Source organism: Sinohyriopsis cumingii, chromosome 19, assembly GCF_028554795.1.
Source record: "Sinohyriopsis cumingii isolate HCF-2022 chromosome 19, ASM2855479v2, whole genome shotgun sequence".
Classification (NCBI taxonomy): Eukaryota; Metazoa; Mollusca; class Bivalvia; order Unionida; family Unionidae; genus Sinohyriopsis; species Sinohyriopsis cumingii.
The window spans coordinates 19,461,433-19,481,234 of NC_142979.1; the positions used below are offsets into that span (position 1 = coordinate 19,461,433).

The 19,802-nt window shown below is 36.8% G+C and overlaps 1 protein-coding gene across 1 annotated transcript in view; it reads right to left on the reverse strand.

The window, feature by feature from the left end:
* LOC149775232 (spliceosome associated factor 3, U4/U6 recycling protein-like) overlaps positions 1 to 19,802 on the reverse strand; it is an 87,316-nt gene that overhangs the window by 31,096 nt on the left and 36,418 nt on the right. Inside the window, exons 13-16 of the mRNA XM_089943998.1 lie at positions 12,980 to 13,092; positions 9,111 to 9,187; positions 5,665 to 5,847; positions 512 to 776 (exon numbers count right to left, since the gene is read on the reverse strand). Of these exons, the coding sequence (XP_089800124.1) occupies positions 512 to 776; positions 5,665 to 5,847; positions 9,111 to 9,187; positions 12,980 to 13,092 (638 nt within the window). The remainder of the gene's footprint in view (positions 1 to 511; positions 777 to 5,664; positions 5,848 to 9,110; positions 9,188 to 12,979; positions 13,093 to 19,802) is intronic.

The window sequence follows — 19,802 nt, forward strand, 5'->3', positions numbered from 1 at the left end:
CTCTGACCTCTGAGATATTATATTATCATGCTGGACTTAAGATGTGCAAGATATGATGTTCATCTTATCCAGTGAAATATAAAAAGGAGTAAACATCTGCAGACACCTGGGGTGCTCAGGGGAGATAATGGGAAGGAGTTTCTTCCCTTTGCCTACATGATGTATAAGCAAGAAGGACAACATTTTCATCTTTCTCACAACAGCTGGATTTGTGAAGCAGTGGAGCATCTTACTTAACGAAATCCCATATCATGTGATGTGCCATCAAATTAAAAACAGTCTCTCACATGAATCACGTAATACCATATGTACTTGCCTACAAGCCAAGTCAAACTACAAACAACATAGCATAAAGCATAAAGCATCTGAGTCTATGCTGTTTATTCTACTAATTACTTATAATAAACTGTACAGACCCAGATCTGCTGATACATTATGCAATGGAAGATCTGGGTCTGTGCAGTTTGTAAGCGAGTATATATGATACTACAGCCATCTCCATATCAATTACCTGTCTTAAGTTTCTTGACTGGTGGCTCTTCTGTTTCTTCATTTGCATCATGAGTAGACTCAGATTCTGAATTTTCAGCTTTGCCCTTATAACCTGGAGGTGGGGCTGACCTTCCACCTTTGTAACCTGGAGGAGGAGCTTTTGACTGTGTTCCCTGACCTTTGAACCCTGGGGGTGGTGCTGAACTCTTCTGACCTGGAGGGCCTGGCAGTAAAGGGACTTTAAAGCCATCTTCATCTGTGACCATCTTTTGGAACTCCACATTCTGGCAATTATAACAAAATTACGAATTTGATTGAAATCCTGCAAAAATGTGAATCCTACGGAAATGCAATCTTATAATTATGAATTTCTTTCAAACATTAGAAACTAGACCTTGTTATTATATCAGGCATGTACAACCTTTTTGAACTGCTGTGCCAGGTCTGCTCAACTGTAGAGTGCTGCATGCCAAGTCATATTCATCCCTTTAATTTATTGCTTTTAGTACATACAATACAAAACTACAATTTGTACAGCATGCCTCTGCAAAGAGTCTGGTGTGCCACCTTTAGCATGTGTGCCATAGGTTGCCGACACCTGTACTTTACAGTTCCCTCCTTTCTATACTGTCCCCTTCCTAATAAGCTGCCGTCAAAACCATCTGCAATGTGTTTTGTAAGAGTTTTGGTACTGAAGACCATTTTTGTGTCCAAGAAAACAAGTAAAATGGATCAAGCCTTAAAGCCATAAGCCAAAGTAAATGCATATTACAATCTGGTGCTAATGTTCATAGACAAATATGACAATCTAGAGCTAATGTTCAAAATAGAATATGACAATCTTGGGATAAAAGAATATTACAATCTTGGCTTAATGTTCATAGAAAATTATGGCAATCTGGGGCTAAAAGAAATTTACAATCTGGGACTGAAGTTCATACAAGAATAAAACAATCTGGGGCTAATGTTCACATAAGAGAATATGATAATCTTGGGCTAAAAGAATAAAACAATCTGGGGCTAATGATCATAGAAACATATAACAATCTGGGGCAAAAAGAATGTTACAATCTATTGCCAATGTTCATAGAAGAATATGACAATCTGGGGCTAATGTTCATAGAAGAATATGACAATCTTGGGCTAAAGGAATATAACAATCTGGGGTTAATGTTCACACAAAAATATGACAATCTGGGGCTAAAAGATTTTTACAATCTGGGGCTAATGTTCCTAGAAGAATATGACATTCTGGAGCTAATGTTCATAGAAGAATACAACAATTTTAGGCTAAAAGAATATTATAATCTGTGGCTAATGTTCATAGAAAAATATGACAATCTGGGGCAAAAGGAATATTACAATCTTGGGCTAATGTTCATAGAAAAATGTGATAATCTGGGGCTAAAAGAATATTACAATCTGGGACTGATGTTCAACAATACAACAAAGAATATAAAAAGAATACAACAATCTGGGGAACATTTTCAAAGAAGAATATGACAATCTGGGCCTAAAAGAATATAACAATTAGGGCTAATGTTCATAGAAAAATTTGACAATTTTCAGCTAAAAGAATAATACAATCTAGGGCCAATGTTCATAGAAAAATAAGACAATCTGGGACAAATGTTCATAGAAGAATAAGACAATCTTGGGATAATAGCATATTACAATCTGGGGCTATTGTTCATAGAAAAATATGGCAATCTGGGGCTAAAAGAATATTACAATCTGGGACTGATATTCATAGAGGAATATGACAATCTGGTTCTAATGTTCATAGAAGAATATGAAAATATTGGGCTAAATGAATATAACAGGATGGGGCTTATGTTCCAGGGCTTCTGATAATGCATAAATGTGCATCCCTGACGCAATAAAGTTAAAAATGGTGCATTAAAACCCCAGCCTAAAAGTCCCATATGATGCAATAAAAATTGCTGACCAAGTTGATTTCCAGCTTACAGAAAAGGTCAAGGTTACTCAAAACACAGGTCTCAAGGATTTTCTATGCCGTCTCTTGAGGTCATGCTCATTAATTATGCACTGTGTTCATTTCTGAGTGTAGCCAAATAATGAGAGTGCATGTGATCTTGAAAGGACAACACACTAAGGCTTCAAACTAAATCAGAAGATAAACCCTATGATAATAAATATTACTACCATTTGTTGCATTCGAGTCAAGACTAGGACAAAATTTGCAAATTTGGATAATTATTTAGGAGTTTAAATGCATACATGCCAGCCATTATGCTTCTGTCGTAATCATTATGCCTTTTTTCAACAAATTACGTTTTATGTTCTCCAGTATATGTATTATGCTATTTTGGTAAATTAAAAACTAAAATAAATAAAAATCAGTGAAAAGTTTTTTTAAAATAATTTCTAGTATCATCTCTTTAATTCCACTCGTATAAATGTGAGAATCTGCCTTAGAAACGTCACTGCTGTGTAAGAATTTTCCTTGTTTTCTATTTATAGCAAATGTATATGACCCATTTTATTTCCAAGAAAACAGATGGGTTTCATCAATTTGAAGTTAGCCTCACAGATTCATTATATTCTTTAACCAAATTAGGTACCGGACCAGTCTATGTTTTTTTTTTAGAAAATGGCACAAGATTATAAGCAAGACACTTTACAGTGTGACTTGTGCATGTTATACGATGGAAAATGTTATAGCAGATGGATCTCTGCAAACTTCAAAACATGTCAGATCAGAAAAAAGGACAAATCAACACTGTTTTACAAACTTTAAAAGAAGAATATGAGAGCAATGTAATACAGCACTCAGGATTGAGCACATGAATGCTTATTGCAAAATTTAAATTAAATTCACGATCATCCAGTTCTGTAATTGAGACACCCCGGCTGATATTTTTATTCTGGAGGGTGCAACATATTACTGTTTAAATAACAGCCTAATGTAGTGTGTTCCCAAGTCGACTGATGGGATAACAATTTTAATACATGAATATTTAAATAATTACAAATAATTAAAACTGACAAGGTTTTGTATCACTTTATTCCTGTCATTATAATGGACATTTATCCACTTCATATATGCCCAACATGCTTCTGAGAGGGGACTGCAGCTTTTGCTGGTTGAACTCCTATTTTCACTAAACTTTTATTGAGACCTCTCTCCCTCTCTCTCTCTCTCTCTCACACACACACACACACACACACACACATAACTTATAGTAGGAACTATAAAGTGGGACCCTTTAAAATCTTGAAAGGACCCTATAAAATTCAAATGTGGGGTCCCTGGGACTCTATAAAATATCAGTTTAACAGAAGCCCTGTGTTCATATAAAAATATGACAATCTGAGGCTAAAAGAATATTACAATCTCAGGCTAATGTTCATAGAAGAATACAACAATCTGGGGCTAAAAGAATAATACAATTTGGAGCTAATGTTCATAGAAGAATATGACAACCTAGGGCTAAAATAATAATATTATCTGGGGCTAATGTTCATAGAAGAATACAACAATCTGGGGCTAATGTTCATATAAGAATATGACAATCTGAGACTGATGTTCATAGAAAAATATGACAATCTTGGGCTAATGTTCATAGAAGAACATGACTATCTGGGGCTAATGTTCATAGAAGAATATTACAATCTGGGGTTAATGTTCATAGAAGAATATTACAATCTGGGGCTAATGTTCATAGAAGAATATTACAATCTGGGACTGATGTTCATAGAAAAATATGACAATCTTGGGCTAATGTTTACAGAAGAATATACAAATCTTGGGCTAATGTTGATAGAAGAATATGAAATCTTGGGCTAATGATGATATAAAAATATGACAATCTTGGGCTAATGTTCATAGAAGAATATGACAATCTGGGACTATTGTTTAAAGAAGAATATGACAATCTGGGACTAATGTTCATAGACGAATATGACAATCTTGGGCTAAAAGAATCTTACTATTTGGGACAAAAGTTCAAGGAAGAATATGACAATCTGGGGCTAATGTTCATATAAATATATGATAATCTGGGGCTAATGTTCATGGAATTCTATGACAATCTTGGGCTAAAATTCCTAAAAAAATATGACAATCTTGGGCTAACATTCATAGATGAATATGACAATCTTGGGCTAATGTTCATAGAAAAATATGACAATCTGGGGCTAATGTTCATGGAAGACTATGAAAATCTTAGGTTAAAATTCCTAAAAATATATAACAATCTTGGGCTAACATTAATAGAAGAATATGACAATCAGGGGCTAACAGAATATTACAATCTGGGGCTAATGTTGATAGAGGAATATGACAATAAGGGGCTAATGTTCATAGAGGAATATGAAAAGCTGAGGCCAATGTTCATAGCCAGAAGGATAATGAATACAACTGACTCAGGAAAGTATTCTGCAACTTCTGAAAAGTCCTCATGTTAAAATAATCAAACTGATTATCAGTTAAATTAAGATCTTTAACATATTCTTGCTGCAACTGATCTATCTCAAGAAGCAACTGATATATCTCAAGAAGCAACTGATCTATCTCAAGAAACAACTGATCTATCTCAAGAAGCAACTGAAAGTTCCCTGTATTTTCCCTCAAGTCTGATCAATTTTTGCAAAAGTACGAGGCATTTCCTGATACCAAAATTTCTTTTTGGTGACATTTTCCCTTTTCCAGGTAGTGTGGGAATCCTGTGGGAATCCTGTCAATGCAAAAATCTTGATGTAAACTTGAAAAGAAGATCATCATGACCTATTTTTGCAAATGGTGATTACTACCCTCCAAGATGAACATACCCATCAAATTTCATGAATGTACATACAGCAGTGCCAGAAAAACTAACCAAAATGCAAAATCTTGATACCTACAACAGTGACAATGATAATGCTATTAGAAAAGTGATCCCATGCTTTGTTTATGCTTTGCAAGCTAAAGAAGCAAAATTAGATAACACAAACACATGAAAGGAAACAAATACATAGTAAATAACTCAGCTCTACTGGAACCAGGATTGATTAAACACTGTGCCTCACATGCCTTCAGCACAGAGCCGCTGATGGCACCATTACTGGAAAAGTGATTCTCTCTTTCTTTCTCTCTGAATCTTCAGCCATGTTAAGGCAAAAATGATAAATGATTTTTGCCTTTCTTAACATTCTGCTAAATTAACCAACCCCTCCTTTGCTGGTCTGTAACCTTGCACCACTCCCTCCCTCCTCTAAGTCATCTCCTGCACCTTTCCGCTTGGTAAATTTACTCCGTTGTTGCTGTGATACTTTCTCCACTTTCTTCTGCAGCTTCTTCTCCTGTCTTGCATGCAACTTCTGTTCCTTTGCTTCTGCCTCCTTCTCTGCAACCTACAATAAGAGTGTGCACTCAATAATCTTCATGTTTACATTATCACTTAATGCCATTCTTGTTTACATTAATTACTCAATGATATTCATGTTTACACAACTGCACAATGAAGTTAATGCGTAGTTTCACTCAATCTGGGCTGGAAATAGCAGTGATCCGAGATCAGGGACCTGCAGTTTTTCTCGTCAGATCCAAGAGATAAACTTGGCTGAAGTTTGTCAGACCTCCCACATTTCCAAAAAATGGAAACAGCCTCAGAATTGTTTCTTAACCAAAGTTTAAAATGTCAGCAAATATATATGCAAATTACATACAAGCAACGTTACTCAAAGCCTAGTAACACCTTATGTACACATGACAGTCTTACTGGAACAACATGTATTGAAAAGTGAGCCAGTGCTATTTCACCTCTAAATTCAGTATCCTCGTACATATGTATAAAAGTCCCAAGACCTAATATCTAATCTCATTCAAATGGGCTTCACATCTTATTTAGAAAGAGACAATTCCAAAGTCATCCACTTGAAGCCTCCTTTAATAAGACTCAATATTTCTGATGTACTATGTTCATGCATATTGCATGACTGGTCCTATACCATAACACAGACTACAACACTAAAGGGCTGAGATGAAAGGGGCATCGGAACCTAAGCTGGGGTGGGTATTTAATTGGGGGAGGCATCTTGATGTTACATAACTTGTGTTTATCTGTAACACCTAACACCTAGCAAGTGCAATACATTTCTTTCTTAACTTTCTTTACTTCATGGCCTTTTTCTTCATACCAGGCTAAACAAAGTTAAGTTGTGTGGGTTTCAAGATTTATATTCACCCCTGACAATGTATCATTCTATCCTTAGGAGCCCCAGCACTTCTATTCAAAGTAGCCGATCAGAATTGTTCAGTATTTAAACTTTGATGTGAATCTGGTGACTTACAAGTGATGATGGAGTTAAAAAGAACTTACTATGTGGCTAAATATGGCCCTAGACTCACTAAGCATCTCAAATTTTCTTCCTCCTGATTGTTGACTTTACAATGGATGAAAACTCTGATTGAAAATAAAGCTGTTTTCTTCATTTGCCTCAAAGATCATGGTTTAAAATTCTGTATTAAACTTCAAGCAATACTGTGAGCAATACTAGAACTTCATCAAACTGGATTCAACGTTTGTATCAATCAAATAGGAGTCCCCTAAAGCGAATGATGGTCTACTTTTCAAAAAACAATTTCTATGAATCAAAGATAATACCATTTCTTAATTTCTAACTGCTGAGGGTTGAAATCATCTCTGATAATCTTGAGAGAATTGCTGTTATTGTTGTAGGGTTTAACACATATTTCTTAGCGCAAGATAGGCTATACATGGCAGCCAGTATAACTGCTGGTGGAAGAACTTGGGAAAACCCCAGTAAGAACTACCAACCCATGGGGAGCTACTGGCAGCTTTCTCATATACCCATAATGGCCAAGTTTGAGACTTGAACCCATGTGGACAGAGCTGAGATAACAGTGAGTGGTAAAGGTGAGTGATTTAGACCACTCGGCCACCTGGGGGTCCTCTTCTTGAAAGAAAAAAAGATTTTAAAATTTATTGCTTTCACCATATTCAATTAGAGACAACTAGACTTCATTAGTAAGTTTCTTGGTGAAAACTGCGTGTCAATATGACAATCCATTCAGGAGTAGTAGTGATAATAAGATTTTCAAGATGGTTGTCATGGCAGCCACACTGGATGTAAGATTGACACCATTTTCATTTTGGACCAACTAGATGTCAAAGAAGACTTTTGGTGAAAAAAACCATGTCAACAAGGCCATATATTAAAAAAACTCATACATGCTGACCCCCCCCCCCCCACAGGTATAAGTGTAATTTTTGCTATTATTAGTGGCAAAAAATCATAATCTGGGCATAAAAAGTGTAATATATAATAATATAATTTTGTATATGTGCTGTAACACAGTATGTATATAAAAATATACATTTTAGCTACTAACCTGAATCTGCAGCTGGTAAAAATACTTGTCACAAAGGGAAAAATCCATATGGATTAGAAACAGAATACAAGTAACCTTCATTGAATGATTGTGAACTGGAATTCTGCAATGATCATGGTAAAGTGGTCAGAGTGCTTTATTACATTACTCTTGTATTCTTCTTTTAAAGTTTGTAAAGCAGTGTTGATTTGTCACTATTTCTGATCTGACATGTTTAGAAGTTTGAAAAGATCCATCTGGTCTAACATTTTCCATCATATAATATCCACAACTCACACAGTAAAGCATTTTACTTAACATCTGGTGCCATTTTCTTTAAAATATAGACTGGTTCCTATCTAGCTACCTTATCAATAAAATGAATATGTAAGGCAAAGTTCGCTTTTGAAGAAACCCATCTGTTTTCTTAGAAATGGGTCATATACAGTTGCAATAAATAGCAAAAATGAAAGTGCTCTTCCACTATTCTTAAACAGCAGTCACCTTTGTATGAATATTCTCAAATTTATATGAGTGGAATTAAGGAGATGATAATCAAAATGACAAAAACAACTTGTTATTGCTTTATTTTTATCTTATTTTTTATATAGCAAATAAAAGCACAATCCTTATAGTCTAACAGAAAAAAATTTAGTGAAAAAAATCGTAATGATTATGCCAAGAGCATAGCAGTTGGCATGTATGAGAAATAATTACAGTAACATGATTTTCAAGATGGCAACCATGGTGGCCATAATGGATGTCTGACTGATATAATTTTCATTTAGGACCAACAAAACACTTTATACATTCTTGCAAAAGCCACACTTCCAACTAATTCTTGCTTTCCATCAAATATCTACAATGGAAAAGGCATAAAACAAAAATTCTTGGCTTTGAAAAATTAGTCAAATGTAAAGATCGTAAAGCTCAATAATCTATTCTGACTAGAAAAATAGCAATGTATCAGTCTGTACTAAACTGCTTTCTATTTATCTTCTTTATTTATTTACTTTACTTTATAAAATATATTTATGCACATATGCCATCCAAGTTAAGGTTTGTTATAGAAATGATAATCAGGGGCATGCATTAAGGCTCCATTTAAAAAAAAAAATGGAGAATATTTTTAGTGTGGCTGTAAGAAGAAAAAAAGGCAGTGCTTGAAATAAATTTGATTATGCCATGTTTTGTTAACTGTTCAGTGTGATATCTTAAAAGTTTTTGTCAATCCAACAATTGTGTGTTCTATAACAGACTGTGCTACAATGGTAAATCATACCTTTTCTCTTCTCTCATTGACCCTTTGCATCTGGGCTTCACATTTCATTACTGCCTGATCATAATGATCTAAAGTCCCTGCAGAAAAAGTGAGAGAGTATATTTTATAAATACCTTGTTATACTGGTATATCTACCTGAATAAAACAAACACATCAATTTGTTATAACAGACACTTTCTAAAATGGGTAATTTTACTAAATCACATTTTATTTGCATATCACCTGCATTCATTCTGCACTTATTAGTATTTCACTTACATTCATTATGCATTTCACTTACTGCATTTCACTTACATTCATTCTGTATTTCATTTTCATTCATTCTGATCTTCATTTGTATTTATTCTGCACTTCATTTGCATTCATTTGCATTTCATTTGCACTTCATTTGCATTCATTCTGCACTTCATTTGCATTTCATTTGCCTTTATTATGCACTTCCTTTGCATTTCATTTGCACTTCATTTGCATTCATTCTGCACTTCATCTGCATTCATTAGCATTCATTTGCATTCCAATTATTTAGTATTTCAGCTATCAACTCATCTTTTGTTTACAGTCTCAGAAATACATTCTGATTTTGCATTTTTCATTTCCATTCAATGTTTACTTATCCTATTCATTATCTAGAATGCGTTTATCAAAGTCTATTTTTATAAGTATTAAATTGAAGGAACTAATGCCTGCTTAGCTCATCTTATAAGTATTAAATTGAAGGAACAAGCATGCTTTAATAAAATGTATGTATTAGTGTTTAATGGCACTTCAACACAATAAAGGCTACATCATGCCAATAAAATATAGTCCTAAAAATGTAAAAATGAACTAAAATGTTTTAGGAAGACAAATCCTTCCAAATAAACAATATAAAAATTAAATGGTAAAGATATTAATATTCTGTAAAATGTATAAAATAAAATATAAACATAAATAACATAAAACCTAAAAATATATGATCAAACTTATTATATCAACTACACTTCCTCAAAACCTCCAATATTTTTTCTGGATCAATAGCTCTGTGAAATTTCTTAACTGAATTCACATACACTTGACAAGAATGTATTTCTGCTGTCAGTGTATACATGCAAGGTATGCATTTTTGCCAAGGTTCACCCTTCAGAAGATATACACGAGTCATGACTGGCACAATATCACATCATCTCTGTGACCAATGTGAGGGGGAATCACTCTGATGATGGATATGATGGTGTGCCAAGTTTTCATTCAATATATTTTGGCAAGTATTTAAACTTGCTGATTTATATATTTTAAGTATTATATTCTGAAAGTTCAATTTTTAGCAAGTTATGATTTTCAAAGAATACATATCATATCACATTAACAGTAGGAAATGAACTAAATCCAACCATCCTGGAATGAAGCTTTCATCTTTCCCATCTAGTATAGATGCAAGGAGAAACAAAAAATGTTACCTCCCCTTACCACCATTAGGTGGCTACCTATCAACCATATTTTTAACAGTTTAGATTGAGTGAAGATATATACATTTGTGGAGATCGGTGGGAGGGCTTAGTAGTGATGAGATTTAAGTATCTTGAAGAAATGTAATTTACAAAAAAATTTACTTTCTCCATTGAATACATTACCCGATTGCATTAAGATCTGGAGAACAAGTAATAGGAGGATGAAAGCATTATTTTAAGTAAATTGTGTTTCTCTAAGAATACTTAACCAATCATATTAACATCAGCAATATCAGCCATCTACCTTGCAAATCCAGCCCTACTAAAAGCTGAAAAATGTATTTTCTGTTTATTGCATATATTCAAAGGGTGTTAACTCTTGACCATAAGCTCCACTTGCCACTGCCAGGTGTCATTAGTTTTTTAGCCGAGCGATATACTAATGACAATGCTTGTATGGTGGGGTAGTTGTGAGGGCTTTTAAATAATTTGATTATAAGTATTCTCAGAGAAACACAATTTACTTAAAAATATGCCTTCTCCTTCAAATACATTCCACAATTACATTAACATTACAAGAATAAGTAATGGGAAGGATGTGCTGAGCATCCAACCTCTACCTTGGATATCCTTCTATGGAATGATGGCTGATGCAAATGATAACCTGTTCCCCTAACTACAAAAGCAGGATCTGCGAATCTACATATGGTTAAGAAGTTAATTACTTAAATACAAAATTTCACTGGCGAATCCAGTGAATTTCATAGTTCACAAAACTGGTAGCTAGCCAATTTTTTTTTAAAAATACCTCCTTACAACAATCTTTACTATTTATGTGGTCTTTGTTACAAAGGATTAAATAATGGTTAGTGGTGTTTATCTCGCTATATGATTGTTCAACTGCAGTGTTATTTAATGTGCACATTGTTTTTGCATACTACATGCATCCTGAGTTCTCGTGTTTACAAAAGATTAAGTCAAGGTCAGTGGTGTTGATCTGTTTTTTTGTTGTTGCGATGCAGTCGATCACAGCAGTGTCGAAATGCATATTTTGCCAAGACATCATGGTCACTGGTCACGTTCAGCAGGTGGTCACTCATAACAGAGTTTATATAATAAAATCGATATGTGCATTATGATTGTGGTCGGAAATGACAGGTGGTCGCTCATAGCAGAGGTTGCTGATAAGTTTTTACTGTAAAAAATATTGTTTTCAGACGTCTGCATTGCATACATTGTTTTTAAATTGTTAAGATTTCGCTAATATTTTACATTGCATGGAAAAATATTTTGGGCATGAAATGCAGAGTGATTGCAATTTGATGGAAACTGAATACAAAAGCCAATGGCAATTTGAAGGAAACTGAATCCAAAAGCCAATTGCAGTTTGAAGGAAACTGGCAGAACTTCCGACGAAAAAAAGAAAAATTCTAACACTGGAAGAAAGAATTAATGTAACTGAAAGAAGTGAAAAAGGGGAGACTGATCGCAAAATAGCAGCCAGCTTAAATGTTTGTAAAACGCAAGTGTTATCAAAGACAAGGAGTCCATTAGAAAGGAATGGCAGAAAGGTGCACAAGCAGAGGAAATATGCCATGGTATGAAGGAGAGTGTATGGAGATCTAAACGAGCCAGACTGTGAGAAGGATATTCTTCAGAGAGGTAAATCAGGTACTTCTCCAACTGCGGACAGTGATAGTGACAATGAGTCATCTGTTGGTGAAATTCTGCCTCAGGTTATTTCACATTCTACAGTCATAGAACATTTAAAGGAGATTAAAGAATATGCTTTACAACATGGCAATCCCAAACTTCTTGCTTCTTTGCTCAGAAATGGAGATACATGTTCAGACCAAACAGCTGAGTAAAATATGTCAACAAAGACGTATAATGGATTTCTTAAAGAAAAATGATTAAGTGCATAGAATAAGATATATACGTCATAGCTAACTGTGCATTTTTTGTTACATTTGAAACTACTCTAAAATTTATTGCCATGTGAAGTTAACTTATGGATATAAAAAATATTATCTTTGTTCATTTCACAAATCATATACATGTACATGTACTAATATATGTACATATTCATGTGATGTTCATATATAAATTTGATTCACGATGTTTGATAGATGTATATCTTTATATATATAAAGTTATTTTGAGGGGAATGCATGGAATATTTAACAAGATTTATGAATAAAGGACATGATACATGTACAATGAGTATGGGCATTTTTTCTTCTTCGACAATGCTAACCCTTCACACACCTCTTATGGGAGACCATCTATCTTGAGAGACCGCTTTTGGTTGGCAGAAAGGGTAGATCTCTCATAACTGGTTTTGCTGCTACATACTACTTTAAAGTTGTCTGAAAAAGTAACACTGAGTAGCAAAACAAGTCTATAAAATGGTCTTTAAAAAACAAAGATGATGTCATGTACCTTCTTCTCTCTCAAAATTGATATATGCATCAACTATTGACTCAGGGAAGTCTGTTACAGAGTTAAGTGCCCTTTGCAGAACTCTCCTACAATGTTTGGAATCACCATATGCCCTAAAAAAGAGAAATAGAAATCATGAACCTGTTTTGAATGAGAGAAATAGAAATCATGAACCTGTCTTGAATGAGAGAAATAGAAATCATGAACCTGTTCTGAATGTGAGAAATTCCATGTAAATTCACTAGAAAGGACTGAAATACCAGTTAATTCTTTTCTGCTCACTGCTCATGAGGTGGGCAATTTCAACTGACCCTATTCATACATCGATATATCGATAGGTACGTAAGTCTGTCTATCCATGTATCAATCTGTATGCATGTAGGTCTGTCTATCCATGTATCAATCAGTATGCACGTAAGTCTGTCTATCCATGTATCAATCAGTATGAATGTAAGACTGTCTATCCATGTATCAATCTGTATGCATGGAAGTCTGTCTACCCATGTATCAATCAGTATGCATGTAAGTCTGTCTATCCATGTATCAATCTGTATGCATGTAAGACTGTCTATCCATGTATCAATCAGTATGCATGTAAGCCTGTCTATCCTTGTATCAATCTGTATGCATGTAAGCCTGTCTATCCATGTATCAATCTGTATGCATGGAAGTCTGTCTATCCATGTATCAATCAGTATGCATGGAAGTCTGTCTATCCATGTATCAATCTGTATGCATGGAAGTCTGTCTATCCATGTATCAATCTGTATGCATGGAAGTCTGTCTATCCCAAGAAGTTCGTGAATATGACTGTACATTTTTTAGAATGTTTATATGCATACCATATATATTCATACAAGAGTTGGATTCAAATGCAAACTACACAGACTCAGATCTGCAATTGAATAATATGCCATCTCAGTCTATTCCGTTTTTAGGATTAATAAGTAGAACAAACAATGACGACCCTGATCTGCCAGAACATTATGCAATGTCTGTCTGATAAGGGTTTGCATTTTGGACAGAGCTTAGTGAGTAAATATAATAAGTTGATTAACTTATTAGATTTTTGTAACATTGCAACAATTTTTCTATTTCTGAAATTTTCTTGTATGCAAAAGTTCACAAAACCACACAAAATAGCCAAACTATATTTTATAGGCATGTTTATATGCACGTGTATATAACCTGATTAGAATTTCGTGCCTTCAAAGCAATTTTTCCTTTTTAAAAAAAACAAATTTAAACTTTCTTAACTTGGGACATTCTGCTCTGCAGTGGTGGCATATATTTTACAAACTATAGTTCTTTTTGGGAAGAATCCTCTCTCAGTCCTTCCTCTCTCAATCCACACTACATGTCTGTATTCAATCATTACAAATATTTAAAGTCAATATCTGACTATAATAACAATTCCATTACTGAAACTGTACATGACAATGGTTTCCAATCCGTGCTACGCTGACCCCAAGATAAGTGTGCATTTTGGATCAATTCCAGATTAAGCACAATCTGTGCTATGCTGATCTCAGGATAAGTGTGTATTTTTGGCCAATCCCATATTACACAGAATCTCTACTTGGCTGATCCCAGCATAAGATTTTTGAGGTTGATCCCAGATTAAAGACCCAATGCCCCTGTTACAATGCAAGACTTTGTATATGCCAAATCATCTGAATAATACTGAATCTTAAAAGATATTAGTCTTAAACATCATTGGGTTCCATTAAAACTTGATAATATTGATGTCTCATTACATTATACGCCATGAAATTTCTCCATTGAACTGAGAAACCTTGCCTTATTTCACATGCAAACAAATTAAGCTGGAACACAAGATCTGATGACAAAACCATTGTAAACAGAAGAAGCCAACACCATGTCATGTCAGATACAGTAGGTGATCCTTATGTAATAAACCATTCTCATTTTGCGTTTGGTATGATGTAGTACTTTGCCTAGTATTTTTAAGTATTTTTTCTTTAAAGGCATAACTGATATACATAATTTTTTACAAGTCCATATCACATGCTTACCAATTAAAATGGAAATCCACATCAGCTGGGTTTGTCTTCAGTCCAAATTCATCCTTTAAAGTATTCTAGAGTCCCATGAATAATAATATTCACTTAAGTCTTATTTTTATCTAATGCACACTTATTCTTCACAGATCCACTTAAAGAAAGTGGGCCTGCCTCTCTTAATTCCCTCTCAAATCAATTTGCCATGTGTGAATGTTGTTGTTATCAGATTAGTCACTAACAGAATTAGTTGAAAGTATCATATCACTACTTTTGGAGCACTCCTGAAAAAACAGAATCGTGTATGACTTAAATTGAATTAAGAGGTGGCACCTCCCAAACTGAATATCTGAATGCCATTTAAACCTAACATCATTTTAAGGAATGTTTAATGTCAGATTATTTCCTTCATTACAAACTTTAGTTAGACTGAAGAATGGTGAAATTTATGAAAAATGGTTGCAATGGAGCTTTAAGTAAAATCTGTGTGAGGCTGATCCCAGTATTAAGTCATATTTCTGACTGAACCTAGCTAAAGTGTATTCTGGGCTAATCCCACATTATGGAAAACTGTGCTAGATTAATTCCAGCATAGAGGTGCATTCTGGGTTGATCCTAGATTAGGCAAAATTAGACATTCTAGATTGATGCTAGATTAAGTGGAATTATGTTAGGCTCATCCCTGCATGAAGCAAGTATCCTGATTTCAAATTACTGTAATAATAGTGAGTCTCGGAACAGGAAAAAAAAAATTACTTTTGTGTTCCAAAATTTAAGTGCATGTAAAAAATATAACATTTTCCATGTACCAACACTTATAAGACACAAAAATGTCAATATAAAATTGGCAAGATTACCATACAACACACAGCAGTGACATGCAGGTTCAATTACCACATCAGGAAACTGTAATAAACTACAATGATTGTTTATTGTGTTATGGGCCACTAAGACTTTTCCGGGAAACCATTATTATAGTGTACAATACTTACACAGTACATATCATGATTACGTCCTTGTTTATTTATAATAATATTAGATGCAGATATTGCATTATTTGTTCCTTTATCAAATCTCATTCTTCCAAATTTACATTATATGTTCATTGTTGCTTTATTTACTTTGTTATACATACTCAAGAGATTTAACACTTTACAGCGATATAAGCAATCATACAAAGTGATGTAATCTGTATGAAAAGACACATGTTTAATGAATATTCATAAATATATTAGGCACATAGCCAACAAATATTCACTTACCGTCATATATTCATTCATGAATGGCCATAATGTCTGGTTAAAATTCTAAATAAAGACTGCCTATCTCATCATCAATTTGTTTTCAGTTTGCTTTTTCATTCCACTCTCAATTTTGATATGCTGGTGGTTTTGGCAGTTCTTTTTATTATAACTGGGTTTTTTTCTTTTGTTTTCTAACATAAATCCAGACCAGTTAAATCTTTAAACCCTGAAAATGGCTTGGGCAAAGAGCATTTGGTTTGTTGTTTTAGAGCATAGCAATGCAAGTAAAGAGAACATATTTTCCTACAACACAAATGGCCTATTAGCACAATTACCATAGCTGAGTAATACTTGTTTACTGGTCAAGTACATCAAAGCAAATGACCACTGTGTTATTGGTGCAGTTATTCTGTAGGTATTATTTCTGAGACTTCTTTATTGCATTTTGGAGACATTATTGAAGCCTATGAATCGAAACCAAGAGATATACTTCATTAAGCAAAGGTTAGACTCTTCAACGTACATGTGGTAATGCCATGAGGTCAACAAGGTCACTATAAATGCAAACGATTAACCAAACACTACATTTGTTGTTTTCATACTGGTATGACAGTTCAATGAGTTATGTATTTAAATTTAATTACTGGTTACTTCTGATAATTTTAATGCAATAACTGCAGTAATGCATCAACCCACAACAGTAAACTAGAGCAAGAAAGCAAGAAATTACTGTCAGTATGGTTATATCATTGTGCTAATCTTGCCCGATGATATTATATATATTTGAAATAGACAGAATTTTTTGGGGGGTGCGTGGCCTGGGCCTGACGTCCCGCTTGCCAAAGGAAAGTGAAGCGTCTCTCATAGCCTCTCCTTCCCAGGTGTAGTGATCGCCGCAGGACCACTGTCTCGTTCTGCGGGGCAGGAGGTTACTTGCATATGGCCTCTCCTACACTATTGTGTCCACAGCAGCACCTTCACGCGGTGCCCCCTGTTTTAACAGAGCCTGCTGTGTGGCGCGACCGAGTACCCGGCGGTATAACTGGGTGGGCAGACTGGACTCATTAGCCTTGGCAGGCAACCAGTCTAAGAGAAGGGAAACTCTGACCCCAAACCCGGGCAGATGAAGCTCGTTAGCCTTGTCAGGCAGTTCATCTAGGAGAAGGAAACTCTGATTCAAAACCAACCAAGTCCAATCCATTGGATTATGGCTCCACTGCCTTGTAGATATCTTCGGGAGAAGGAAAGGCTACGGGAGTAAACCCAGACAGAAAATCAGGAGTGGAGCCCCTAAGGCGGCTGGGGGTCGACTACGACCTCCTTCCGGCAGCTCCTGCATCCAAACTGGTGCCAAATGTCATGCTCAGCATTCCTTTGGACCCCACCAGCAAGGACGAGAGGGGGATCCTAACGTCTGGGCAGCCCAGGATCTCCATATTCCACGCCCAGGCTTGCGCCCTGGAGAGGACACTCCAGTCTCGCTACTGAGTGAGGAAACAACACGGAAGCTGACAGTTTACGGGTTATAAGTCCCACCCGATTGGCGGAGGGAAGGGGCGCCACGGGTCAGCTTTGACGGTGGGAGGGATCATCGTGTCCCACTGGCCAACTATCGCCTGCCTCAAGCCGGGCAGCCCCCGGTCAATAAGGTGTTGACCCGCCATCGTCTGCCTGCTCCAGTGGGTGTCTGGAGCTCAGTGTGTTGTTCAGCATGACAAGCAGACGGTAATTCCACACCAGACAAAAGAAACAAGAAACCAATAAAGAAGACTCCAGCTCTTCGATTTGCAAGCTGGAATGTGCGCACCATGTGTACAGGCATCTCTGACGACCTCAGAGAAGTGGACGACACCAGAAAGACGGCCATCATCGATAGAGAACTCACCAGACTAAATATCAGCATAGCTGCCCTCCAGGAAACCAGGCTCGCCTCTAGTGGCTCCCTCAGAGAGGAAAACTACACCTTCTTCTGGAAGGGTCGAGAACCTGAGGAGCCCCGTCAGCACGGAGTGGGCTTTGCCATCAAAAACAATCTCCTGGCCTCGGTTGAACCTCCAACAGGGGGCACTGAGTGTCTCTTGTCCATCCACCTCACCACTACTTCAGGTCCTGTCAACATCATCAGTGTCTACGCCCCAACCCTCACGTCATCAGAAGACGTGAAGGATCAGTTCTATGGGCAGCTGGACGAACAGATCAAAGGATGCCCCAAAAATGAACCACTATTCCTCCTCGGCGACTTTAATGCCAGAGTAGGTGCGGACCACGAGTCCTGGCCTACCTGCCTCGGATATCATGGCACTGGAAAGACCAACGAAAACGGCCAGAGACTGCTGGAGCTATGCACCTACCATGGCCTGTGCATCACAAACACCTTCTTCAAGTGTAAGCCACAACACAAAGTGTCATGGAAACACCCCAGATCTCATCACTGGCACCAACTCGACTTGGTCATCACCAGGCGCTCTGCCCTTAACAGCGTCCTCTCCACCAGAACCTACCACAGTGCAGACTGTGACTCCGACCATGCCCTTGTGAGCAGCAGAGTGCGACTACAGCCACATGTGCTACACCGCACAAAACCAAAAGGATGTCCTCGCATAAACACTGCACAGATGTCAGTCCCTGCCAAGGTGGAGGAGTATGTGTCTGCCCTGAGCAAGGCTCTCCAGGACCTGCCTGAGTATGACGCTACAGCCAAGTGGAACGCCATGAAGGGTGCCATCTATACTACAGCTATGTCAACGATTGGCAAGAAGGAACGACCCAGCCAGGACTGGTTCAATGCACACCTATCAAGGATGGAACCACAAATCGAGGAGAAACGAAAAGCCTTCATAGCTTACAAAAAATGCCCTAATGAACGGACGCTTGCTGCTCTCAGAAGTGCCCGAAGTAACACCCAACGCATTGCTAGACAGTGTGCGAACGAGTACTGGCAACAACTGTGTGAAGGGATCCAGCGCAGTGCCGAGTCCGGACACATCCAAGGCATGTACAGTGGCATCAAGAATGCTCTAGGCCCTACAGTGAAAGGGGTCGCTCCCCTGAAATCCCTGACGGGAGAGAAGATCACAGACCGTGGGCAACAGATGGCCAGATGGGTGGAGCACTACTCAGAACTATACTCCAGAGAAACGTCAGTCACTGATGCAGCCCTCAGCAGCATAAAGAATCTGCCCACCATGGAAGAGCTCGACAAAGTGCCAACCTTAGAGGAGCTCAGCAAAGCAATCGACTGCCTTCCAAACGACAAGGCACCAGGTAGTGACAGCATCCCGCCCGAAGCTATCAAACGTGGAAAACCAGCATTGATTAAACCACTGCACAAGCTACTTTGCCGCTGCTGGGAGGAAGGAGTAGTCCCCCAAGACATGCGTGATGCCACAATTGTGACCCTTTACAAAAACAAGGGCGACCGCAGTGACTGTAATAATTACAGAGGGATCTCGCTCTTGAGTATTGTTGGTAAAGTGTACGCCCGCATCATACTCAACAGGCTGCAGTTGCTGGCAGACCGTGTGTACCCGGAATCACAGTGCGGCTTCAGAGCAGGCA